General features: G+C 50.2%; 1 protein-coding gene across 1 annotated transcript; it reads right to left on the bottom strand.

Annotated features, from left to right (window-relative positions):
* Positions 1-36: 36 nt before the first annotated feature.
* On the bottom strand, positions 37-6,053 carry pole3 (polymerase (DNA directed), epsilon 3 (p17 subunit)). The gene is made up of 4 exons (XM_056279197.1): positions 5,848-6,053; positions 5,612-5,697; positions 2,075-2,193; positions 37-1,024 (listed from the first exon to the last, which is right to left on the bottom strand). Exons 1-4 carry the CDS (start codon positions 5,911-5,913, stop codon positions 867-869), a joined length of 429 nt encoding a protein of 142 aa, XP_056135172.1. The 5' UTR covers positions 5,914-6,053; the 3' UTR covers positions 37-866.
* Between the last annotated feature and the right edge of the window lie 17,501 nt (positions 6,054-23,554).

The raw sequence follows: 23,554 nt of genomic DNA, 5'->3' as shown, positions 1-23,554 counted from the left end.
GTGGGGATGTCAAATACTTCAGTTTAATTTCATACAAACCTTTATTGAAAATCCCAGTCTGTCATACAACTCTATAAAAGTATAAATGGTCAAGAAAATGTCAGAACAGAACAGCCTAAGAATGTCGACCATCTGCATCTGTCCAATAACAGCAGAGCTTATAGTAGCATGTCACTTAGACTCTACTTCATTTTGAGGGATGTGGATTTCAGATGCTACCTGGCCCAAAACTAGTCAACATCGCATGTCAAAGGAAACAGGATCCAACAACTATTTTGCAGGACTGAACATCACCCTATATGAACACGGGCAAGCTGGGTACTGATAGTACAGCCTATGTACTCTGCACCTTTAGAGGCTACAGGAGTGTGAGCGAGTCAGTTTCCTGACGCTGGTGTTGGTCCAGAGTGCTGTTGGCTTTAGCACCAAACGCAAAGGATGTGAATAATGCCTGGTACTCCGTAAGAAACCTGACCTCAGAGGAAAAACACTGAGCACATTCAATCTACACATCAAATGTGGTGTATAATATATACCTAAATCCAACTGGATTACAAAACTTATCAAAAGATAAAAAATACAAAGATTTGAAGAGCCAGAGATGTGCACGCGGTCATTTCAGTGCAATGGGCTTTCATTTTACTTTAGCACTCTGGTGTTTGGAGGGAGTCTGAACTTCAAGTTCCGACGGTCCTGAATCGACACAAACTGCTGAGATGGAGTCGAGATCATCTAAGCTGCATCGTGTGAGTGAGCGTGCTCCATTTAACCGACAGCAAACTCCACCAACTTGAGAAGCAAGCAGCAGGGCTCCAAGTGATGACCTCACAGGAAGTGACAGCGCTGCACGTCCCTCCAGCCACGCCCTAATTCTCCACCTCTTCTTCCTCTGCTTCGTTCTCCCCTTCGGGGTCGTCCTCCATGCGCTCTTCTTCCTCGTCTTCATCCTCCCTGCTCTTCTTCTCCTTTTCTTTACGTTTCTGCTCAGAGACCTCCTTCTTCCCCCTCTGCTCCTTCTTGTAAACTGTCAGGACACGAACAGCCGTCATTCACCGCACATCATCTTACAATTCAACACATCGTCTAAAATTAGTCCCTGTTTAGAATCTAAGACTTTTACTTTTTCTCCCCAATTGTACTTGGCCAATTACCCCACTCTTCCGAGCCGTCCTGGTCTCTGCTCCACCCCCTCTGCTGATCCGAGGAGGGCTGCAGACTACCACATGCCTCCTCCCGTACATGTGGAGTTGCCAGCCGCTTCTTTTCACCTGACTGAGGAGTTTCACCAGGGGGCGTAGTGCATGGGAGGATCACTCTATTCCCCCAAGCTCCCCCTCCCCCCGAACAGAGGAGGCGCTAGTGCAGCGACCAGGACACATACCCACATCCGGCTTCCCACCCACGGACACAGCAGCCAACTGTATCTGTAGGGACGCCCGACCAAGCCGAAGGTAAAACGGGGACTCGAACCGGCAAGCCCCATGTTGGTAGGCAACGGAATAGACCGCCACACCACCCAGACACCCCAAGAAGAAGAATCTAAGACTTGAGCTTTAATAACCATTGTTTTTCCACTCAAAACTACACAGAATGGCAGCGGAACAGTGAAAATGGCTTACGGGTTTGTAAAGAAATGCAGGTTTTGCCTCGGTTTGCTTGGCTGAACACCCTGTGAGTACAGACTACTGTAGACATTACTGTAAGACAGTTTGCCTGAATACAGGAAGCCTGCAGTAGAGATGAACCACGATTACAGAATCCAAAAACACTGTTGACCTACGGGAAGAATTTTGAACCTGTCAAGACTGAAGTGATTCGATTCTGCGAGCGCGATATCAATTCAAGTGGATTGTTTCATCAGATATTCCCTTCGCTTGAAACCTGGCAGAGACATTTTCAACACACCACGTATTCTAACAAGTCACGGAAAAGGAGAGACCGAGTCTAAACAAAGTCAGCGAGGCGAGCTGCATTTAAACTGAGCTGATAGAGAGCCGAGTTTAAAAACGGTTTCGCCACCTTCCTTCTGCTGGCGTACTCTTAAAAACGTACGGCTCGGTGAAAACATACACACCCTCCAACGCCTCTTTTAGGGGTTCCAAGAATCGCTCAAACTCCATTTCCTCCATGGCAGCCAAGACGTCTCCTGCGTTCAGAGTTTTCCTCTTGGCCTTCATGGCGAAGTTGTTTGCGCTGTCAGAGGTGAAAAGACAAGGTCAGCTATATAGTGTCACACCCAACTAGGAAACTTACGCACAATGTGTTTCAAAATGTGACCACCGCCAAGGTTCACAGAGCGTTTCCGGACCCCTCACAGTGCTCACATCCCTGACAGCGATGCTGCCCTGTTCAGTGTTATAACCATAGAAACGGTGCGTTACTGCTGTATCACAGACTACTTTAGAGGATTCTAGGGGGATGCATGATGACGATGTGTTAACTTTTCGTCTCAGCTTGGTGAGCAATCTGTTCAAAATTAAGAAGCACTGATGTAAACAACATGCTAATTACTTTATTTCTATAATATCACTGATACAAATCATTTAAACATTCAGTTGTGAACAAGAAATGTCAGTGGAAATTAGTGATTTTGTTTTTGTTTTTTTTAGATTTTTTTCTCCCCAATTGTACTTGGCCAGTTACCCCACTCTTCCGAGCCGTCCCGGTCTCTGCTCCACCCCTCTGCGATCCGGGGAGGGCTGCAAACTACCACATGCCTCCTCCCATACACGTGGAGTCACCAGCTGCTTCTTTTCACCTGACAGTGAGGAGTTTCACCAGGGGGACGTAGCACGTGGGAGGATCAATCAGTCAATCAATCACGCTATCCCCCCGGGTCCCCCTCCCCCCCAAACAGGCGCCCCAACCAAACTGAGGAGGCGCTAGTGCAGCGACCAGGACACATACCCAAATCCGGCTTCCCACCCGCAGGCACGGACAATTGTGTCTGTAGGGATGCCCGACCAAGCCAGAGGTAGCACAAGGATTCGAACCGGTGATCCCCGTGTTGGTAGGCAACAGAATAGGTTGCTACGCTACCCGGACGCCAAAGTGAATTTGGCGTCCGGGTAGCATAGCAACCTATTCTGTTTATGACCCACAGTCATTATGTAGACTTATGTAGACTGCAGGGCCTTTCAATAAAGTAGAATCTGATGTAGTGTTCATCGTAAGCAGCCGCACACAGTAAAGTAGAAGTAGCCTCTTCTACTTTACTATGTAGAAGGCGAGCACTGTAACAGAGTGCTTGCCGTCTACATAATAAAGCCATGCTTGGCCTCGGGCAGGGGTGGCTAACCCTGTGCCATGGAGAGCCGTGTGTACGCAGATTTTCACTCCAGCCGGCCTACACACCAGGGGGTTTCACTGATTAGCAACCCTTCAACCAAAGAGGAAGACTGCATCAGAGAAGCCACCTGGTGTGGAGTCGGGTTGGAGTGAAAACCTGCGTACACATGACATGGCTCTCCATGGCACATGGTTAGCCACCGCTGGCCTAGAGCTCCAAGACGAAATAAAATGTCGCCGTATTTTTCGATATCCATAATGTGACAATATGTTAGGGATGGCTATTGGTGCTTTCATAAGATATCTATCCTACACACAATGAAGTGCTGAGAGATGATTATTAATAGTGTGGAAATGATAACCCAGCAGGTAGGATAAGTTGTCTCATTTAACTGTAATGTAGCCTTTAAGACCAGGATATGACAACATGTAAATTACATGGGAATATTACAATAGCCACATAAACACAGTCTCATATCACCATATCAATATTATATCCATACATCTCCCAGCTGTAGTTTGGCCCCAGAGCCCACTGAACTACATGGCTGTATATACACCGATCAGCCAAAACATTAGAACCACTGACAGGTAAGTGAATAACACTGATTATTTTATTACAATGGCACCAAGGCGTGGGCTGTATTGGGCAGCAAGTGAACAGTTGGTTCTTGAACTTGTGTTGGAAGCAGGAAAAATAGGCAAGCGTAACAATCTGAGCAGCTTTGAAAAAGGCCAAATTGTGATGGCTTAGACGGCTGGGTCAGAGCATCTCCAAAACGGCAGGTCTTTTGGGGTGCTCCATATGGAGTGGTCTGTACCTACCAAAAGTGGTCCAAAGGACAACCGCTGAAATGACGACAGGGTCATGCGCACCCAAGGCTCATTGATGCACATGGGGAGTGAAGGCTAGCCCATCTGGTCCGATTCCCACAGAAGAGCTCCTGTAGCTCAAATTGCTGAAAAAGTGAACGCTGGCTATGATAGACAGGTGTCAGAACACACGGTGCATTATAGCTTGCTGTGTATGGGGCTGCGTAGCTGCAGACCGATCAGTGCCCATGATGACCCCTGTCCACTGCTGAAAGCACCTACTACGATGTGCATGTATCAGAACTGGACCATGAAGCAATGGAAGAAGGTGGCCTTGTCTGATGAATCACATTTTCTTTTTTATCATGTGGACGGCCAGGTGCATGCATGTGCACCGTTTACCAGGGAAAGAGGATGCACCGTGGGGAGAAGGCAAGCCGATGGATGCCGTGTGATGCTCTGGGCAGTGAGCTGCTGGGAAACCTTGGGTCCTGGCATTCATGGGGATGTTACTTTGACATGTGCCACCTACCAAAACATTGTTACTACACCAACAAGTACACCGCTTCATGGTAACAGTATTCCCTGACGGCAGTGGCCTCTCTCAGCAGGATACTGCGCCCTGCCACATTGCAAAACATTTTCAGGAAGGGTTTTAGGAACATGACAAAGAGTTCAAGGTGTTGCCTAGCCCTCCAAATTCCCCACATCTCAACCCGATCGAGCGTTTGTGGGATGTGCTGGAAAAACAAATCCTATCAATGGAGGCCCCCACCCCGCAACTTACAGGACTTAAAGGATCTGCTGCTAAAGTCTTGGTGCCAGATACCATAGGACACCTTCAGAGGTCTTGTGGAGTCCATGCCTCGACGGATCAGAGCTGTTTTAGCTGCATGAGTGGGACCTACACAATATTAGACAGGTGGTTTCAATTTTAATTTTATTATTTTATTGACCCCCATGGGGAAATTCTTCCTCTGCATTTAACCCATCCTAGCTGTGTAGCTAGGAGCAGCACCCGGGGACCAACTCCAGTTCGTCTTGCCATGCCTCGGGCAGGGGCACAGACAGGAGTACTGGCCCTAACATGCATGTCTTTTTGATGGTGGGGGAAACCCACGCGGACAAGGGGAGAACATACATACTCCACACAGAGGACGACCTGGGATGACCCCCCCCCCCCCAAGGCTGGACAACCCCGGGGTTCGAACCCAGGACCTTCCGCTAACCACTGCGCCACCGTGCCGCGCATGTTATGGCTGATCAGTGTATTCTTATTGTGCCATCTGCTTTTGTTTTTCCTCCCCAGTTTTATCCGGCCAATTACGGAGACCGGGACGGCTCGGGTCTCCGCTCCACCCCCTCTGCCGATCCGGGGAGAGCCGCAGACCCTCTCTTGAGGGTTCTCATAATGATAAACACCATGCCACTTCGCGTAATTGCCTCTCCCCTTCAGAGCACGTTTAACAATCACCGAGCACAGAGAGTGGATGGGAGGAAGGAAACTCACCAGGAGGTTGCGTACAGCACAAAGACACTGGCAGCCTGTGATATCGCTCTCCTCGCCTCCTTCGACACGTTCACCCCATCGGGAAGCTGCGGACAAAGGCATTTCGCGATGGGATTAAAATGATAAAGCAGATGACCACAGACGCCTCCCCCCCTCCCCCGGCTCTCTGGTGATGGTGTCTGACTACCACGGCGTGGGCAGAAGACCTCGTCTTTCTGTCCGCCACCTCCACTCACCGCCTCCTTTATGATCCGGGTGATGACCGCGTTGGGGAGGTTGAGGTCCTCTGGTCTTTCGGCCATACCACCGTGCCGCGGGTCGGAAGGTATTCGCTTGGATCTGTCGTGTAGATGTACGCCGGTCCGGGTCGACCCAAACCTGCAGGGGGGCTAACGACGAGGGCTACCAGTTAGCCTCTAGCTACCAGTTAGCCTCCAGCTACCAGTTAGCCTCGGACTACCAGTGACCAGTTAGCCTCTAGCTACCAGTTAGCCTCTAGCTACCAGTTAGCCTCCAGTTACCAGTTAGCCTCTGGCTACCAGTTAGCCTCGGACTACCGCCGCGCTCCACAACACTACCAGTTTACACTAACGGTGCTACAGTTCACAGAGCTAACGGAGCTAACTAGCGCCACCCGATCAACCACAGCACAGACCGATACCGACCCGAGTCTGTAGCCTGAGGTACTGGCCGCTGCGGGACCGCTCACATGCTTGTAGAAGTACGGACAGCGCAAGACAGCGGGGTAACCGTCTTGTTTTGGGAGGTTTCCCGCGAAGCTTCCAACCGCGTGGCGTTACGTTTCACCTTCGACCTCTGACGTCAGACGTACGACACGTTTTCTTCTTCGTCTTTTTTTTTTTTTAGTTTTTAGTTTTTTTTAAGGTTTATTGGCGGTTGGCAAACAGCGATTTGGTGCATTAGCGTCACCAACTGGAATGGAGGGTGGACCAGACTGTTCATTTACTAAAAACAAAAAACAAAATAAAATCTTCTCAGTCAAAGTCGAACTAGTTATTCTAAGATACTGAAATAAAATCTGACAACACTCATTTCCTGAGTTCTTTTGTAGAATGTCTGTTAAGTCTAAGTTTCCCCTTCTTTCTGCTCCATATGTCTGACAGAACTTTGTTCCTTCTTGCCCACAGTAGTCGCATCTGCCTGTATTGTTTGCCTGTTTCGAATAGTGCTCCGTCTAGTCCAGTGGGCCAAATCTAAGTCAAGATAGCAGACACGTTTGGGCCTAATCTGGGTCACTTTTGGTACTTATGGCTCAGTTACGCCACTGGCAACTGTTGTGTGGGCCGGACGTGGCCCAAATGTCATAAACCGGGCCTGACTTGGGTTACGGTAAGTGTTGTGTGGGCCAGGTATGGCCCGGATATAATGAACCGGGCCTGACTTGGGTTACGGTAAGTGTTGTGTGGGCCAGGTATGGCCCAGATATAATGAACCGGGCCTGACTTGGGTTACGGTAAGTGTTGTGTGGGCCAGGAATGGCCCAGATACAATGAACCGGGCCTGACTTGGGTTACGGTAAGTGTTGTGTGGGCCAGGTATGGCCCGGATATAATGAACCGGGCCTGACTTGGGTTACGGTAAGTGTTGTGTGGGCCAGGTGTGGCCCGGATATAATGAACCGGGCCTGACTTGGGTTACGGTAAGTGTTGTGTGGGCCAGGTATGGCCCAGATATAATGAACCGGGCTTGACTTGGGTTACAGCACATACTCTGTGGGCCAAATGTGGGCCAATTGTGGCCGAAGTGTGGCTGAGTTGAGGCAGCCACACTCACCCTGAGTCAAACGCCAAATTCAAGGCCAAATGTGGGCCGTCTGATAACAGCAGATGTGGGCCGTGTTTGGGCCAAAGATTCTTTGCTATCTGGGTGTTGTCTCGTCTCCTGTCCCTTCCTGCACTCCTCATTTCTCCCACTTTCCTTTGAACTCCGTAAAACCATTGTCCTTTCCTCTCCCTCTTATTGCTTTTGGCACCTTTCCCTCAGTCTCTGCTCAATAACGCTCTTGAGTTCTGTCTTGCTGAATCTACCTGCTAATTCAGCGTGTTTATTTATTCATTTTTAGCCTCCTTTGCAACCTTATGTGCCAGTTCTTTTTTTCCTTTGAGACCAATACGCAACAGCACCCATAAAGAACATTACTGCCAGACCCCATCATTTGGATTCTGTATACTGTTTGTTGTACTTCTACTAAGATATCCCGTCTGCTGTCTGAATGACTGTACTGTAAACTGGCTAGTGATCAGCTTGAGTCTGAGCAAATGATTGCTCTCTCGGTGGTCCTGTTTCCTCTATCCACTGCACTGCTAACAGTATTGCAATCATTCCACCGGTGTAGACTGATAATCCCTCACTTCTTCCCCCTGCTTTAATATGAAACTCTCGAACAATAAGTAGTGCTCCTATTTTATATACTGAACTCTTCTAATTCATCTGTGTAGATCTGAACATAATTGTGGTAACCATCAATATATGCTTGTATGTCATTCATTCATTCATCCATTATCCAAACCGCTTATCCTGCTCTCAGGGTCGCGGGGATGCTGGAGCCTACCCCAGCAGCCATTGGGTGGCAGGCGGGGAGACACCCTGGACAGGCCACCAGGCCATCACAGGGCTCACACACACACACACACACACACACCTAGGGACAATTTAGTACAGCTGATCCACCTGACCTACATGTCTTTGGACCGTGGGAGGAAACCCGAGCACCAGGAGGAAACCCACACAGACACGGGGCGAACATGCAAACTCCACAAAGTCTGTTAAAGCCACTGGTCTGTAATTCCCCGGGTTTGAATAATCGTTCCCTGGTTTGTGTATTGGGACTACAGCAGCCTCCTTCCAGCTTTGTGCCTTCCAGCACGTTGCCTACAGGTGCCCCCGTCCATAGTGGTTGTGTCAGGAAGGGCATCCGACGTACAATTTTGCCAAATCCTGATGTGGATTGACAAGACCATACCGGATCGGTCAAGGCCCGGGTTAACAACAGCCGCCATTGTTACTGTGCCCTCACAGGGTACAGATGGAAACCATAAGATCTGCTGTGGCGACCCCTGAGAAACGGAACAAGCCAGAAGAAGAACAAGATGATCATGGTTTAGCAGAATGACACGTTATCAATAACTCGAAAGAACTTGCCAACTAAATGTTCATGAATCAGTTGTTACCACAGTGCACTTGTCTGAACGTATGGCTGGAGTTCTGCTCGTGGCAGACTTGAGCCATGAATGTCAAGACTTCTGTCTAGCCTGCGAGTGGAATCTCATCTCATCTCACCATCAGCCGCTAAAATTTTGAATTTGGCCTGAAATTATGCTGAAATTAATAGTGCACAATTATGAAAACGTGCCAGCAGGACTATCCCTCGCACATATGGCGACGGGCATGGGGCACAAGTCCATGACTCCTGGGATGGCATCCAGCTCTTTGCCTGTGCCCCCGTCCACAGGGTTAGTGGTTGTGTCAGGAAGGGCATCCGACGTAAAACATTTCCAAGTCAGTATGCGGATTGACAAGACCATACCGGATCAGTCGAGGCCCGGATTGACAACGGCCACCATTGGTGCTGTGCCCCCACAGAGAACTGATGGAAACTGTAAAATGTGCTGCGGTGACGCCTGAGAAAGGGAATAAGCTGAAAGAACAAGAAGACCATCCCTCGCACGCTGGGCGCCATCATATGTGGGTGCAACGGGGTTGTCAAATCAGCCTCATAAAATCAATCTCATAAATTAACCAACCATTATTTTGTTTAATATCTTATAATTAAACTACTAAAATTGATGGAATAACCAAATCAGTCTCATAAAATATACTAAACTATTAATTTGGGACTCTGACTGATAATAACGACTACCAAAATGACCATCTCAGTTGCTAACAGAGGCTGAAGGTCTTTGGGGTTCTGAATAGCAGAGGTCGGCAGCGTCTTGTGCAACAATATACAGACCACCACGTAAAAACAAGCAATATCTCACTTGGTGTACCTAACTAATGGACAATAAAGTGTACCGTGTGAGAGAAAGGAGAGAGAGTGTGTGAGAATGCCGTCCAGCTGGTGGCGTTAATGCACCTTTAAGCTGGTTTGCCAACTACCAAGAAAAGAAAAGAAGACAACGACGATGAAGAAGAAGAAGAAGAAGAAGAACAACAACAACATGTGTATGAGCCATGGGTGTATTATAGTAGAACTGGATACCGGCTCTAAAAATGGCGCCTGTTCATTCCCCTTTTTTCTTCCTTTATTGACTAATTGACAACAAGTTCCAGCAGCATTGGCCCACAGATCCCTCCTGAGCCAAAGCCACCTGGAGGCCCTCTCTGCAGCCTCTATGGAAGACTTCATGGGTTTCCTTTTTGCAGCCCAGTGATGCCAAGTAGAGTGTAGACCTTGCACAGTGAGCAGCCAGCAAAGCCTCTACACCCCACTTCAGTGGGCTCACAACACAACTTCCGGCCTCTCCTCCGGCACTGATCCAACAGCTCCTGGCATTTGGACCACTTCTGCTCATTTGCCTCTTCCATCCGGTCCTCCCAGGGGACTGGGAGAACCTGTTTTAAAGAGGCTGATGATAGCACTACGTCTGGCCTCAACGAAGTTGTCATAACATGGTCCGGGAACCTGAGCTGACCCCCAAGTCAACTCGCAGCTCCCAATCTGATGCAGAGGTGAGGAGACCAGTTGCTGATCTGGGCTGTGACTGAGGCTTCTCACCAGCCCTGACAAAGGCAATGTTCCTCTGTCCGCAAGCTAGCTTGTTGTTGGCCATAGCTTTGGAGATGGCCTCTACGACTGTCTTCAGCACCTGGTCATGTTGCCAGCGGTATCGGCCCTCCCCCAGGGCTGATGGGCGGCTGCTGAGGATGTGCTCAAGTGAGCCTTTTTCCAGGGCACAGAGGACATGACGGAGAATCAATCTCGCCCCAGAGATGGAGATTTGCTGGGCTAGGTAGAACATCATGCATAGCTTTACCATGAACTTGATCATCTGCAGTCTGCCTGCCAGATATCTGCCCAGGATATCTTCCTCTCCAGCACACCCTCCCGCTTTGTCCATGCTCCCTGCTGCCGCATGCCCACCATTCTGCTGGTCCTTTTCTCCTCGACACTTTCTGCCCACACCTCCACCAGGAATAGATGACGTTTGTCCTTGCCATGGGCCTTATCATAGTGAGGTTATGGGATGGCTCCCAGCCCTGCCCATCCACTTACCACCGTGCCCACCAAAGCCCTGTGTCTCAGCTTAGACTCTGCACCTCCAGGCCTTCCTGAGATCTCCCCTTCCTCCCTGTCACACCATAATGTCTGCTGATGCCACTCTAAAGCTGTCGGAGTCCTGATAGAGCAGTGCCTCTCTTGTATGATGATGATTTTATACTTATCTGTGGTATTAACTTTTTACTGTCTACCCTACTTTTGATTTTATGCTGATACAGTGCTGCTTGTTTTTTTTTTTTTTAAATTGTGTTCTGTAAGGTGTCCTTGAGCGCTCTGAAAGGCGCCCACAAATAAAATGTATTATCATTATGAGAAACCCCGAACTCCTCGTTGACGCTGCTGAAAGGGAGCTGAAGTTTGCTGCTCCTCCCATACAGTGCTGCACTTCTGAGGCTGCGCGGAAGACCCAGCCATCTCTGGAGGTAGCTACTGATCATCTTCTCCAAGGTCTCCACTGTCGACAGGGTTACCTCGTAAACCAGCGGAGGCCAGAGATCTCGGGGCAAGATGCCATGTTGGTTAATCCAAGCCTTGAACCTGCCAAGTAGGCCAGACTTGTCTACTGTGGTGCACCAAGTCTCAAGCTCCTTGACGGTTGCTTGGATTGCCACTGTATACCAAAGCCTACAGTCAAAGACCTTGCCTAGACTCTGACTGGTTTCTCAGTAATGGATGGGATTGCAGTGCCATCCAGAAAGAAGCGAAACCGGTCCACCACTTTCCCCTCTTCAACACCATGGCTCTGGATTTGGCTAGTTTAAAACTCATCCTCGCCCAGGAGACGAGCTTCTCCAGGCCCTGTGGGATCCATCTACCACCAGGCACCGATGATGTGGTGACAGTGAGGTCGTCCATAAAGGCTCTGATGGGGGCTGCCGAACGCCAGACTTGGACAGAGGGCCTCTGCATCAGGGGCGGGTCTAGAAAATGTTTAATGGGGTGGCCAGACTGGGGCACAGACTTAAGGGAAGGGTGGCACATTTAAATAATGTCTAAAAACTAAAACACTAAAAATTACAACCCTAGAGTCTAGATAATAATAAATGGTACATTATTAATAAAAAATTGTTTATTTTGTGTAAAAAGGAATGCAAAATAAGGAACTTACATGTGCTATGAGGTATCAATAGCAAGCAACTTACATTTTCAGAAGCACATAGTAATGCAACCAGCAAGAGTGTTATCCACCATATTGATACCATATAGTTTCATTAACAACAGTAGAAATTGGCTCTTGAGCCCAGTGAGAAGCTGTAGCAAAGTCTTTATGCCTCATTTCTACAGCTAAAGCATCAGCCAAATGTCTCCCCAACATAACATAGTGCCTGTATTAAGAGTTTTAAACATTCAAATATGAAACAAATATTGTATGTGCTATCTATATTACATTTAAAGATGAACAGTATGGCATACACAGTGTTTGGAGGTTACAAAAAAGGGGCAACCTTCAAGCCTGCCTTACGTCAGAGCCTAGAACTTTTTTTTTAAAGTTGTCAGTCAGTAAGATTTCCACCCCACCGGATGAGGTTTCTATGAGACAGCCGGTGAAGCAGAATACAAACAAAAACATATCATGTAAAACATCTTTTTTAGATGCCAACATTTCATTAGAATGACTTCACTGCTTCACAGCACTGCTTGCTTCACCCAGTCTTTCCTCCACCTGAACATGATTGACACCCGTCTAACCAATCACAGAACACCAGTTCAGCCTTTCCAATCCTTGACTTGTTCTCCAGTCTTCATCATAGCTTTTGGTCTTCCAAGCGCGGTGAAAGATAGGATAAGAAAGATAAGGAAATAATTAGCCTAAGATAAATTAGTGATTACTATAGCAGTGGCTCTTGTATATAAAGTTGGTTGGTGTCGTTAGCGGTGGTAGTTGTTGAGGGTGACGTAGAATTTGGGTGATTCGAAACAAAATTTGACTTTTTTTGGGGGGGGGTCATAGCGATAGTCATACAGTAGTTGTAAGTATAGCGCTTACTGCAGAAATGAGGATGGCAGCTCCCCACTTCCTCACCTTCTCCTGTCAATCAACTCTTCTCTCTAAGATAACACGGATTATTAAACTTTTTAAGATACTGAAAAACCTCTTGAAAAAACATGCATATTAACTGTGAATTATCTAAGGCAGTGGTTCTCAACCTTTTTGGGGTCCTGGACCCCCCTGCATATTTTTGATCTACCCTGAGGACCCCTCCACCTGATCTTGGGGGAGGGGGGTTGCAATTTGATAGAAACAGTAGAAACTGCATTTTAAATTGCATTATAGCATTTATTCACTCTTTGGGGCAAAAATAAGAGCTTTCAGTTGTAACTTAGATATAGTTAACAAAACACAATTCTTATGCAGTAACTTTCAGATATATGTAACAAAACAGAATATGTATGTAAATTACACTTGTGAAACAGATGTAATTAGAGAAAAAGTCCTGTTACCCTTTATAGTTTAGGTAGATAAAGGTCTCAGTCACATTTGAGTAAAATAATCCTATTTCTATAAATGTCATAGGATCTTTTTTTTAAAGATATTTTATTTTCACGGACCCCTTGCAATTACACCACGGACCACTAGGGGTCCGCGGACCCCCGGTTGAGAAACACTGATCTAATGCACATTAACATCAACTGAAATTAATTATGCATCTCCTCAACAATTGGCAATATATAAGATGAGAGAAAAATGCAAACAACTGATGTAAATCAGGTTATTACACCCCCCCACCACCAATATAAGACATGCCCCCCCCCACCAATATAAGACATGCCCTCATGACGTAGCGCTTTTGAAAACATAAACAAACATGGCACAACATGTTACGCGAGTGTTCAGGAATAGGCAACAAATGCAACACAGTATGTTTAAGTGATCACAGGGGCACCTATCTACTCATATATTTTCATAATGTCTGTGTGTGTGTGGTGTTAGTGTGTGTATGTGTGGTGTTAGTGTGGATAGCGGGACCGAAAACTAAAGCACTTATGATCCTAATTCTTTTTGGAGGTGGTAGGTATTGTTCCAGAGAGGACCAGAAAATTAAAATAATTGCAATAATTATGCATAATTATGCAAAATATGCATTTTCTAAAAATGGCTAAAAACCACGTTTCTCGGCGTTTCAGATGATTCTGAGCATTTGGGGGGAGGGAGTTGGAGTGGGAGGGGGGGTTTAGGGGCAGGGGGAAGGCGGTTAGCTGGCAGGATGAAGAGGAGGGAGCTGTAGACGGGTGGAGAACCAGACCGCTACATTGTAGCGGGGTTCTTCTAGTCCACTTATGAAGGCAAGAGACATATCTCACTATGGGAGCTGCTATGACACTTGGATGCCCTGGCGTGTCATATGTTAATCTGAATGGAGCTCTTCTGACTCTCTGAGTTCCTTGTTATGTTCGGGTTTAGAAGGATGAGGCCTGTTTTATTCCACTCTTAACTCATGTATTAAACAACTCATTCAGTTACATCCGTGTGGATGCTCAGTGTGTCTTCTTCATCTAATCCTATCTAGTTCTCTCAGGTAAGTACTAACAGCTAGTTCCACCTAGTGGGCAGAACGTGTAACAACATCCAATAATCACACCCCCCTTTCTTTGAGGAAAAATGCAACAGAGGTAAACTATCAAATCCCTAGTGTCAATTATCTCAACCATTTCTCATTTACCATAACCTCAAAGCACATATGCAGTATACATAGCATGAATTAACCTGCATAAACATAAATCTAGGTCAACACCAAGGCCTGCAAGAACACATTAACAACATTGACCAATAAGCAATTCTTCACATTAACAACATTGACCAATGTACAATTCTAACAACACTGACCAATATACAATTCTTCATATTTCTTTTGTTCTTTTTGTGCTTTTTTTTTAGATTTGCTTGCATTTCCTTTTATTCATAAGTTCAGTCTATCAGGCTTTCTGATTTCTCTTGTGGACCTTCTCAACCCAGGTTCACTTGGAGTGTTTGTGTTGGTGTCTGTGTTACAGTCCATAGGAGGTGTGTAGATGGACTGAGATTCACTGTGGGCTTCACTGAGCCCACCGACAGTCTCTGGTGGAGTCTTTAACAGACTGCGATGACTGCGTCTGAGGATTTGTCCGTCCTCAGTTCTCACCGTGAACGATCGTGGAGCTACCTGTTGCAGAACTGTCGCTTTTGTCTTCCATCCATCAGCATCCTCAATCCTGACACTGTGTCATTGCTGGACAGTGAAGGAAGATGCTTGGCTGTTCTGTCATAGAGTGAATGACTTTTGCCTCATTTTCTGTTGCAGCAGCTTGTATTCCAGCTTTGAGGGTTTCTTTTGTCTTAATTTGTCATTTGGGTGACTCGGCAGGGTAGTGTGGAGCCTCCTCTTCATCAGCAGCTCAGCAGGAGATAGGCCGCACTGGAGAGGTGATGCTCTGTAACTGAGCAGAGCCAAATACGGATCCGAGTCACTGTCGGCTGCTTTCTTTAGGAGTTGCTTGAGAATGTGGACTCCCTTTTCAGCTTGCCCATTCGACTGTGCATAGTGTGGACTTGATGTCACATGCTGGAAATCATATTGCTCTGCAAACCTCTGCCGTTCTCTGCTGCTGAAGCATGGGCCGTTGTCCCTCACCACGGCGTGTGGGATGCCATGCCTGGTGAAGATTGAGCTCACATGTGTTATGACACAGGTTGACGACGTATTTGCTAATAATACCATTTCAGGAAAGTTGGAATAGTAGTCAGTTACCACTAAATAGTCTTTACCTCTGAGGCGAAACAAGTCCATTCCCGCTTTGTGCCATGGTACTGTTGGCACATCAGCTACCACCATAGGCTCTTTGCTCTGCTTGTTTCTATGTTTCTGGCATGTGTCACATTTGCTTACCATTGCTTCAATGTCTTTGTTAATTCCGGGCCAGAAGACCGACTCTCTCGCCCTCCTTTTGCACTTTTCAATGCTGAGGTGGCCTTCGTGTCTCCTGTGTAGTATGTCCATTCTCAAAGCTTGTGGGATGACAATCCTGCCCTTTTTTTAGCAACATTCCATCCACAACGCTAAGTTCCCTTCTGACAAGGTAAAACTGTGGACATGAACCCACTGGCCATCCCTCATCCATGTTTCAAATTACATGCTGCAGCTCTGTGTCCTTTGCTGTTGCCTCCGCTATCTGCCTCGACTTTGCGCCTGACACAGGCAGCACAGCAGTCACCATGTTCGCATGGCAATGAATATCCTCATCTGTTGTACTCACACCGTTGCCTGTAGGCGCTCTGGAGAGGGCGTCGGCGAGTACCGGGTGCTTTCCTGGAGTGTAAACTGGTTCAAAGTTGTACCTCTGCAACTTTATCATCAAGCGTTGAATCTGTGGAGACGTCTCATTTAGAGTGTTCTTGATGATAGCGACCAGCAGCCGATGATCTGTCCCTACTGTGAAAGATGGCAGTCCATATACATAGCTGTGAAACCGCTCCCAGCCATAAGCCAGTCCCAAGCATTCTGGGCGTATCGGCATCCAGATTTTGTCATGGCTCTGGATGCATAAGCCACTGGCTTCCAGTACTCGCCCTCAGCCTGGAGGAGACCTGCGCCAATACCAGCTTTTGAGGCATCAGTTGACACTTTTGTCCTCTGTGTGGTCATAAAATGTCAACACAGAAGCAGTGGTCAGTGTGCTTCTTAGCTTTCGCCACTCATGCTCATGTTTGTCTGTCCATTTAAACTCACCGCCCTTGTGTAAGAGCTCACTGTTGCATGAAGTTTTTGCAGTCAGATGGGAATGAATTTGCCTATGAAGTTGACCATCCCCATGATACGTAGCATACCTGTCTTGTCCGTGGGCCTTGGCATGTTCTGTGTTGCATTTATTTTCTCTTGGCCGGGCTGTACACCTTGAGCCGAGAGCTTGTCTCCAAGGAAAAGGATTTCCTGGACTCCAAACTCGCATTTACTCTTGCTGAGTTTCAGTCCATACTCTCGTATGTGTTCCATCACTCTGTTCAGCCTCTTGTTGGGCTCTTGGGCAGTGGTGCCCCATATGATGATGTCATCGATGTAGACTCGAACTCCATCCAAGCCCTTGATGATCTGCTCCATTGCTCGGTGAAATATTTCAGGCGCTGACTTTATTCCGAAAGGCAGCCTGAAAAAGCAATATCTGCCGAAGGGCGTGTTAAAGGTACAGTACTTGGTGCTGCTTTCATCTAGTTTTAGCTGCCTGAAGCCTTGTGATGCGTCGAGCTTCGTGAAGTAATGGGCACCTGCCATTTCACTGATGATTTCTTCCCGGGCCGTGTCAGTATTTGATAGTGCTCACATTTCAGGTTCTCATTCAGATCATTTGGGTCCATCGAGTTGACCCAGTCTGTAGGCTCCTCAACCTTTTTAGTCACACCCAGCATGGTCATTCTATCCAGCTCTCTCTTTAGGCAGTCTCTCGGTGGTGCCGGAACTCTGTGTGCAGCATGCACAATGGGCTGTGCGCCTTCTTTCAGCTGGATTGTATATGTGAAGGGCAGTGCACCAAAATCCCTGAAAACATCTGCAAAATTCTGTTAGGGTTTGTGGAAGACCCCAAGCGCACGACACCAGACAGAGATGGGGTTAGCCGAAAACTGGCGTACTTTATTCCTTGCTCGTACAAATAGTCAAACATAGGAAGGCAATGAGCGACAAGGAAAAAACGGAAAGTCCAAGGGGAAAAAACTCGCGGGTAATCCAAACGGGAACACGGCAGGATACTTCCATGGGGAAACTTTGCAAGGGAAAAACATGAACCAAGGGCTGGGGTGAGTTCGGAGAGAAAAGGACCGTGAGGGGAGAGTAGCCGCTACTGCGGGGAGGTTACAACACGAACTGACAACGGGCGCGTGGGAGGCCACCAAACTTAAGCCCAGCCCTGATGACTAAGCCCGGCCCTGACGAGCCGATTAGCTGCTGGCGCGGGGTGGGCGGGCCACGGCGTGGGGTGGGCAAGCCATAACAGTACCCCCCCCCTCCACGGGAGCCACCAGGCAACTTGCCCGGCTTGTCGGGATGGGAACGATGGAACTCAGTGAGCAGCCCAGGGTCCAGGATGAGCTGGCGGGAGACCCAGCTACGTTCCTCCGGACCGTAGCCTTCCCAGTCCACCAAATACTGGAACCCCCATCCTCAGCGCCGGACGTCCAGCAGCTGGCGGACCTTCCACTGGGGGTGCCCATCCACGATCTCAGGGGGAGCCGGAGCCGGGGCTGGAGGCATCAGAGGACTGTGGGAGACAGCCTTAACCCGAGACACATGAAACACGGGATGGGTCTTCAAGGAAGCCGGAAGCTTGACTCACCGCCGCGGGGCTGAGAACCTTCCTGATCTCAAAGGGCCCGACAAACCGGGGGTTCAGCTTCTTCGCGGTGGACTGAAGCGGGAGATCCTTCGAGGACAGCCACACCCTTTGGCCTGGTTGGTACGTAGGCGCTGGGGACCGGCGTCGGTTGGCTGCCCGACTGGTGCGCTCAGCTGCCCGGAGCAGAGCAGCTCTGGTCACCTCCCAGACGCGACGACACCGGTTCAGATGGGCCTGCACGGAGGGAACCGCCACTTCCGACTCCTGCGCAGCAAAGAGAGGCGGCTGGTAGCCCAGGGACACCGCAAAAGGTGAGAGGCCGGTGGCAGAGCTGACCAGGGAGTTGATGGCATACTCGACCCAGGGGAGGAACCGGCTCCAGGAGCTGGGCTTCTTGGCGGCCACGCACCGGAGGGCAGACTCCACGCTCTGGTTCATCCTCTCTGTCTGTCCATTAGTCTGTGGGTGATAGCCAGAGGAGAGACTAACAGAGGCACCCAACCCCTTACAAAAGGCCCGCCATACCTGGGAGATGAACTGGGGCCCTCGGTCCGAGACGACGTCCAGGGAAAGGTTGTGGAGACGGAACACATGGCTCGTCAGGAGGTCCGCCGTCTCAGAAGCCGATGGGAGTCTGGGGAGGGCCACCAGGTGCAGTCCCTTACTGAAGCGGTCCACCACTGTCAGGATCACAGTGTTACCCTGGGAGGGAGGCAGTCGACAAAATCCAACGCCACTTGGGACCAGGGCTGGCTTGGAGTTGGGAGGGGCTGCAGCAGACCCGCGGGTGCCTGGTGAGAGGCCTTGCTGCGAGCACAGATGGAGCAGGCCCCTACGAAGTCCCTGACGTCGTTCCTCATGGTGGGCCACCAGAAGCGCCGAGCCAGAAGGCGGTGGACACCCGGGTGGCGAGCAAACTGACTGGCATGGCCCCACTGGAGAACCTGGGGCCGGACTGTGTCCGGGACGAATAGGCGGCGTGGAGGGACGTGGCTCGGGGCGGGATGGGAGCGCAACGCCTGCCTGACCACGGTCTCGATGCCCCAGGTAACCACGCCAACCACCCTGGCCTCAGGAAGGATGGGAGTCGGCTCCTCTGTAGCTGGCTCCCTCCTCGGGTGTTGTCGGGACAGGGAGTCTGCCTTCGTGTTGCGGGATCCCGAGGCGATAAGTCAGCGTTAAGTCAAACCGACTGAGGAAGCTGGCCCACCGTGCCTGCCGACCATTGAGGCGCTTGGTTGCCCGGATGAACGTCAAGTTCTTATGACCCGTGCAGATGGTGAACGGCTGTTCCGCCCCCTCCAGCCAATGGCGCCACTCCTCCAGAGCAGCCACCACTGCCAGCAGCTCCCGGTTCCCGACATCGTAGTTCTCCTCGGCGGGGAGGAACCGGCGAGAGAAGAAGGCGCATGGGTGGACCTTCTGGTCAGATGCTGACCGCTGGGAGAGGACAGCCCCCAACCCGGTGTCCGAAGCGTCCACCTCTACGATGAACTGCCTCTTGGGGTCGGGTTGGAGCAGGACCGGGGCACTGGTGAACCTCTCCTTGAGGGACTGGAACGCAGAGCGGGCAGCTGGGGACCAGATGAACGGCTGGGAGGGGGAGGTCAGCCTGGTGAGAGGTTCTGCCACGCATCTGTAGTTCCGGATGAACCTCCGATAGAAGTTTGCAAACCCGAGGAAGCTCTGTAATTCCTTCCGTGATGTGGGATCGGGCCAGTCCACCACAGCCTGGATCTTGCGGGGGTCGGCCCGGGTCTGTCCCCTCTCAACGACGAAGCCCAGGTAGTCAACGGAAGGGGAATGGAACCAGCACTTCTCTGCCTTGACGAAGAGCCGGTTCCGGAGGAGACGTTCGAGTACCCGGCGGACATGCTGGACATGTTCCTCAAGGGTCCTGGAGAAGATGAGGATGTCATCGAGGTACACCACCTCAAACTCGTCGAGCATGTCGCGGAGAATGTCATTCATGAGAGCCTGGAATACCGCCGGGGCATTGGTGAGGCCGAACGGCATGACTAGGAACTCATAATGACCCCGGGGCGTCTTAAAGGCTGTCTTCCACTCGTCCCCCTTCCGGATCCGGACCAGATGATAGGCACACCGGAGGTCCAGCTTAGTGAAGACTGTAGCCTGGGTGAGGGGCTCAAGGGTGGAACACATGAGAGGAAGGGGGTACTTGTTTTTGACGGTTATCTCATTGAGTTGGCGATAGTCAATGTAGGGTCGAAGGCCCCCGTCCTTCTTCTTCACGAAAAAGAATCCAGCTGCCACCTGGGAGGACGAGGGCCGAATGAGCCCCGCTGCCAAGGACTCGGAGATGTACTCGTCCATCGCAGCCTTCTCGGGGATGGTCAGACTGTACAGACGACTGCTGGGAAGGGGTGCCCCAGAGTGGAGGTCGATAGCACAGTCATAAGGCCGATGAGGAGGAAGAGATTGGGCCCGGGTCTTGCTGAAAACCTGACCTAACTCATGGTACTCAGGGGGAACAGAGGAGATGTCGGGAGGCGGGGCACTAGGGGCACGTCGGGGGGATGGGGCGGGAGCAGCCTGGAGACATTGGGCATGACAGGAGGAGCTCCACTCCATGATGGTGCCGGAGGCCCAGGCGATGTGTGGCTCATGCTTCACGAACCAGGGGCGCCCTAGGATCACAGGGACTAACGGGGACTGGATAATGTAGAACCGAAGTCTCTCCACATGGTTACCTGCTATGGTGAGGGAGACAGGGTGGGTGCGTTGGGTGACGCTGGCCAGGCAGCGCTCGTCCAGCGCGAAGGCCTCCATGGGCTTCTCCAGCGTCTCTAGCAGGATGTTAGCCTGGGCAGCAAACTCTGAGTCCAGGAAACACTCATCAGCCCCCGAGTCGAGGAGTGCACCCACCGTGAGCCGGTGGTCAGCCCAGGCCAGGGTAACACTAACTAGATGGTTCTGTGGGGCAGGACGGCAGGAACAGGAAAGGCGGCTCACTAGGATCTCCCGGGGCCCCAGTGAGCCTAGTCCTTTTGGCTGAGTGGGGCAGCCGCTGATCAGATGTCCCTTCTGGCCACAGTAGAGGCATTGACCCACCTTGAACCTGGGCCTCCCGTTCGGCCGGACTAAGGCGCGTGCGCCCCAGCTGCATAGGTTACTCCCCCGTCGTGGTCTGGGGCGGGGGGGGAGAAACGGCCACAGGGAAAGTGGGGCGAGCAGGAGTAGGGGTCCTGTTAGGAGTGCTGGACGACTGGGGAATGGACGGGGATCCACGCAGGGCTCGCTCGCGCCTCCTCTCGCGGAGGCATCCGTCGATGCGGATGGCGAGCTTGATCAGGTCCTCGAGGGAGGTGGGCTAGCTGGTCCTTGACAGCCTCGCTGAGACCTCTCCGGAAGGTGACCCGAAGTCACTGGTCGTTCCAGCCGCTCTCAGCTGAACTCCACCGAGTAGTCTGTGACACTGCCACTGCCCTGCTTGATACTGCTTAGCCGAGCACCAGGGTCCTGGCCACAGACTGGATGGTGGAAAACCTTCCGTAGTTCCGCCTCAAAGACCTCATAGGTGAGGCAGAAACTGGCCTTCATGGACCAGGAAGCAGTGGCCCACTGGGCTGCTCGGCCTGTGAGCAGGTTGGTCACATAAGCGACCCGGGCAGCATCAAACGTGAACATGCTGGGTTGGTGCAGGAAGGCCAGCTCACACTGCATGATGAACGTGGCACAGGTCTCAAAGTCGCCATCAAATGGTCGTGGGCTGGAGAGGCAGGGCTCCCGGGGAACTGGGTTGAGCCCCACAGGGTTAACCGGGGCAGCGGGCCTAGGGGGCGGGTTACCCACAACTCCAGGGGCAAGCTGGCCTGGCGGCTGGATGGTGAGAGCCGCCATGATGGTTTGCAACTGCCATAGGATCTCTGCTTGTTGGCTCGCCAACGCCGCCTGCTGGCTCGTTAGGTTACCCACACAGGCTTGGAGGGGCTGGACCCGAGTCTGAAGATCTCTCACCGCGGCGGAGGCCGCCTCTAGCTGCTGGGTGTGGGAGTTAGTCAGTTGGATCTGTCCGATGAGAGCCGCTCGAAACGGACTGGCCGGTACGCTCTCTGTGTCGGCTGGGGTCGTCATGGTCAGTTCGTACTGTTAGGGTTTGTGGAAGACCCCAAGCGCACAACACCAGACAGAGATGGGGTTAGCCGAAAACTGGCGTACTTTATTCCTTACGCGTACAAATAGTCAAACACAGGGAGGCAATGAGCGACAAGAAAAACGGAAAGTCCAAGGGGAAAAACTCGTGGGTAATCCAAACGGGAACACGGCAGGATACTAAATAGGATACTAAAACACAAACCAAGAGCTGGGGTGAGTTCGGAGAGAAAAGGACCGTGAGGGAAGAGTCGCCGCTACTGCGAGGAGGTTACAACATGAACTGACAACGGGCGCGTGGGAGGCCACCAAACTTAAGCCCGGCCCTGACGGCTAAGCCCGGCCCTGACGAGCTGATTGGCTGCCGGCGCGGGGTGGGCGGGCCACGGCGCGGGGTGGGCAAGCCGTAACATGCGTAAGTGGAAAAACAAGTGTAATATCTATTATACTAGATAAATAGTCTGTGTATTGCAGTAACCCGAGTCAGCATATTTTACTGCACGTGCCAAATGTACAGGGGTTATTGCACAGTTTCAGGATATTATTGCAACCTTAGAGTTAGTTAACAGAGTTCACTTCTTTAATGGCACCTGGGTAGAAACTGTTCAAAAGTCTGGAAGTACAGGTCTTGAAAGACCTATTGCGCCTCCCAGAGGGCAGCAGAGTGAAAAGGTGGTTGCCTGGGTGAGACGAGTCCTTGATTATGTTTGTGGTCCGACGTAGGCAGCGGGATCTGTATATGTCCTCAAGTGAAGGCAACTGTGGGCCAGTGGTTTTCTGTGCTGACTTAATCACTCTCTGCAGAGCTTCCTTATCAGCCACAGTGCAACTGGCACACCACACTAAGATGCAACTGGCGCACTACACTAAGATGCATCTGGCACACCACACTAAGATGCATCTGACACACAACACTAAGATGCATCTGACACACAACACTAAGATGCCATAAGTAAGTAGGCTTCCTATCAGAATGACACCAGTTGTGTTTTGTTTCTCTGTATTTTTTTTTAATCTTATTGGGAAACCCGTTGAAGGCTATCTAGTATATTTGGGAGGCTAATGATTAAGTTTTCTTCTTGGAACTGCAGAGGACTACAAAAACTGAAAAAGGTCAAACAAGTAAGGAGTATGTTAAAATCTCTGCATTCGGATGTCATCTTGCTTCAGGAAGCTCATCTGTTGTGTGACCAGGAGGCAAAAATTTGGAGGAGGTGGCTGGGCAGTTTGTATTCAACACCCTTTACCTCTCAGGCAAGAGGTGTTCTGACTTTAATTCATAAATA

This window comes from Lampris incognitus, chromosome 4 (genome assembly GCF_029633865.1).
Source record: "Lampris incognitus isolate fLamInc1 chromosome 4, fLamInc1.hap2, whole genome shotgun sequence".
Taxonomy (NCBI): domain Eukaryota; kingdom Metazoa; phylum Chordata; class Actinopteri; order Lampriformes; family Lampridae; genus Lampris; species Lampris incognitus.
The sequence above is the reverse complement of the archived record's forward strand: the minus strand, read 5'-3'. Positions and strand labels throughout refer to the sequence as shown.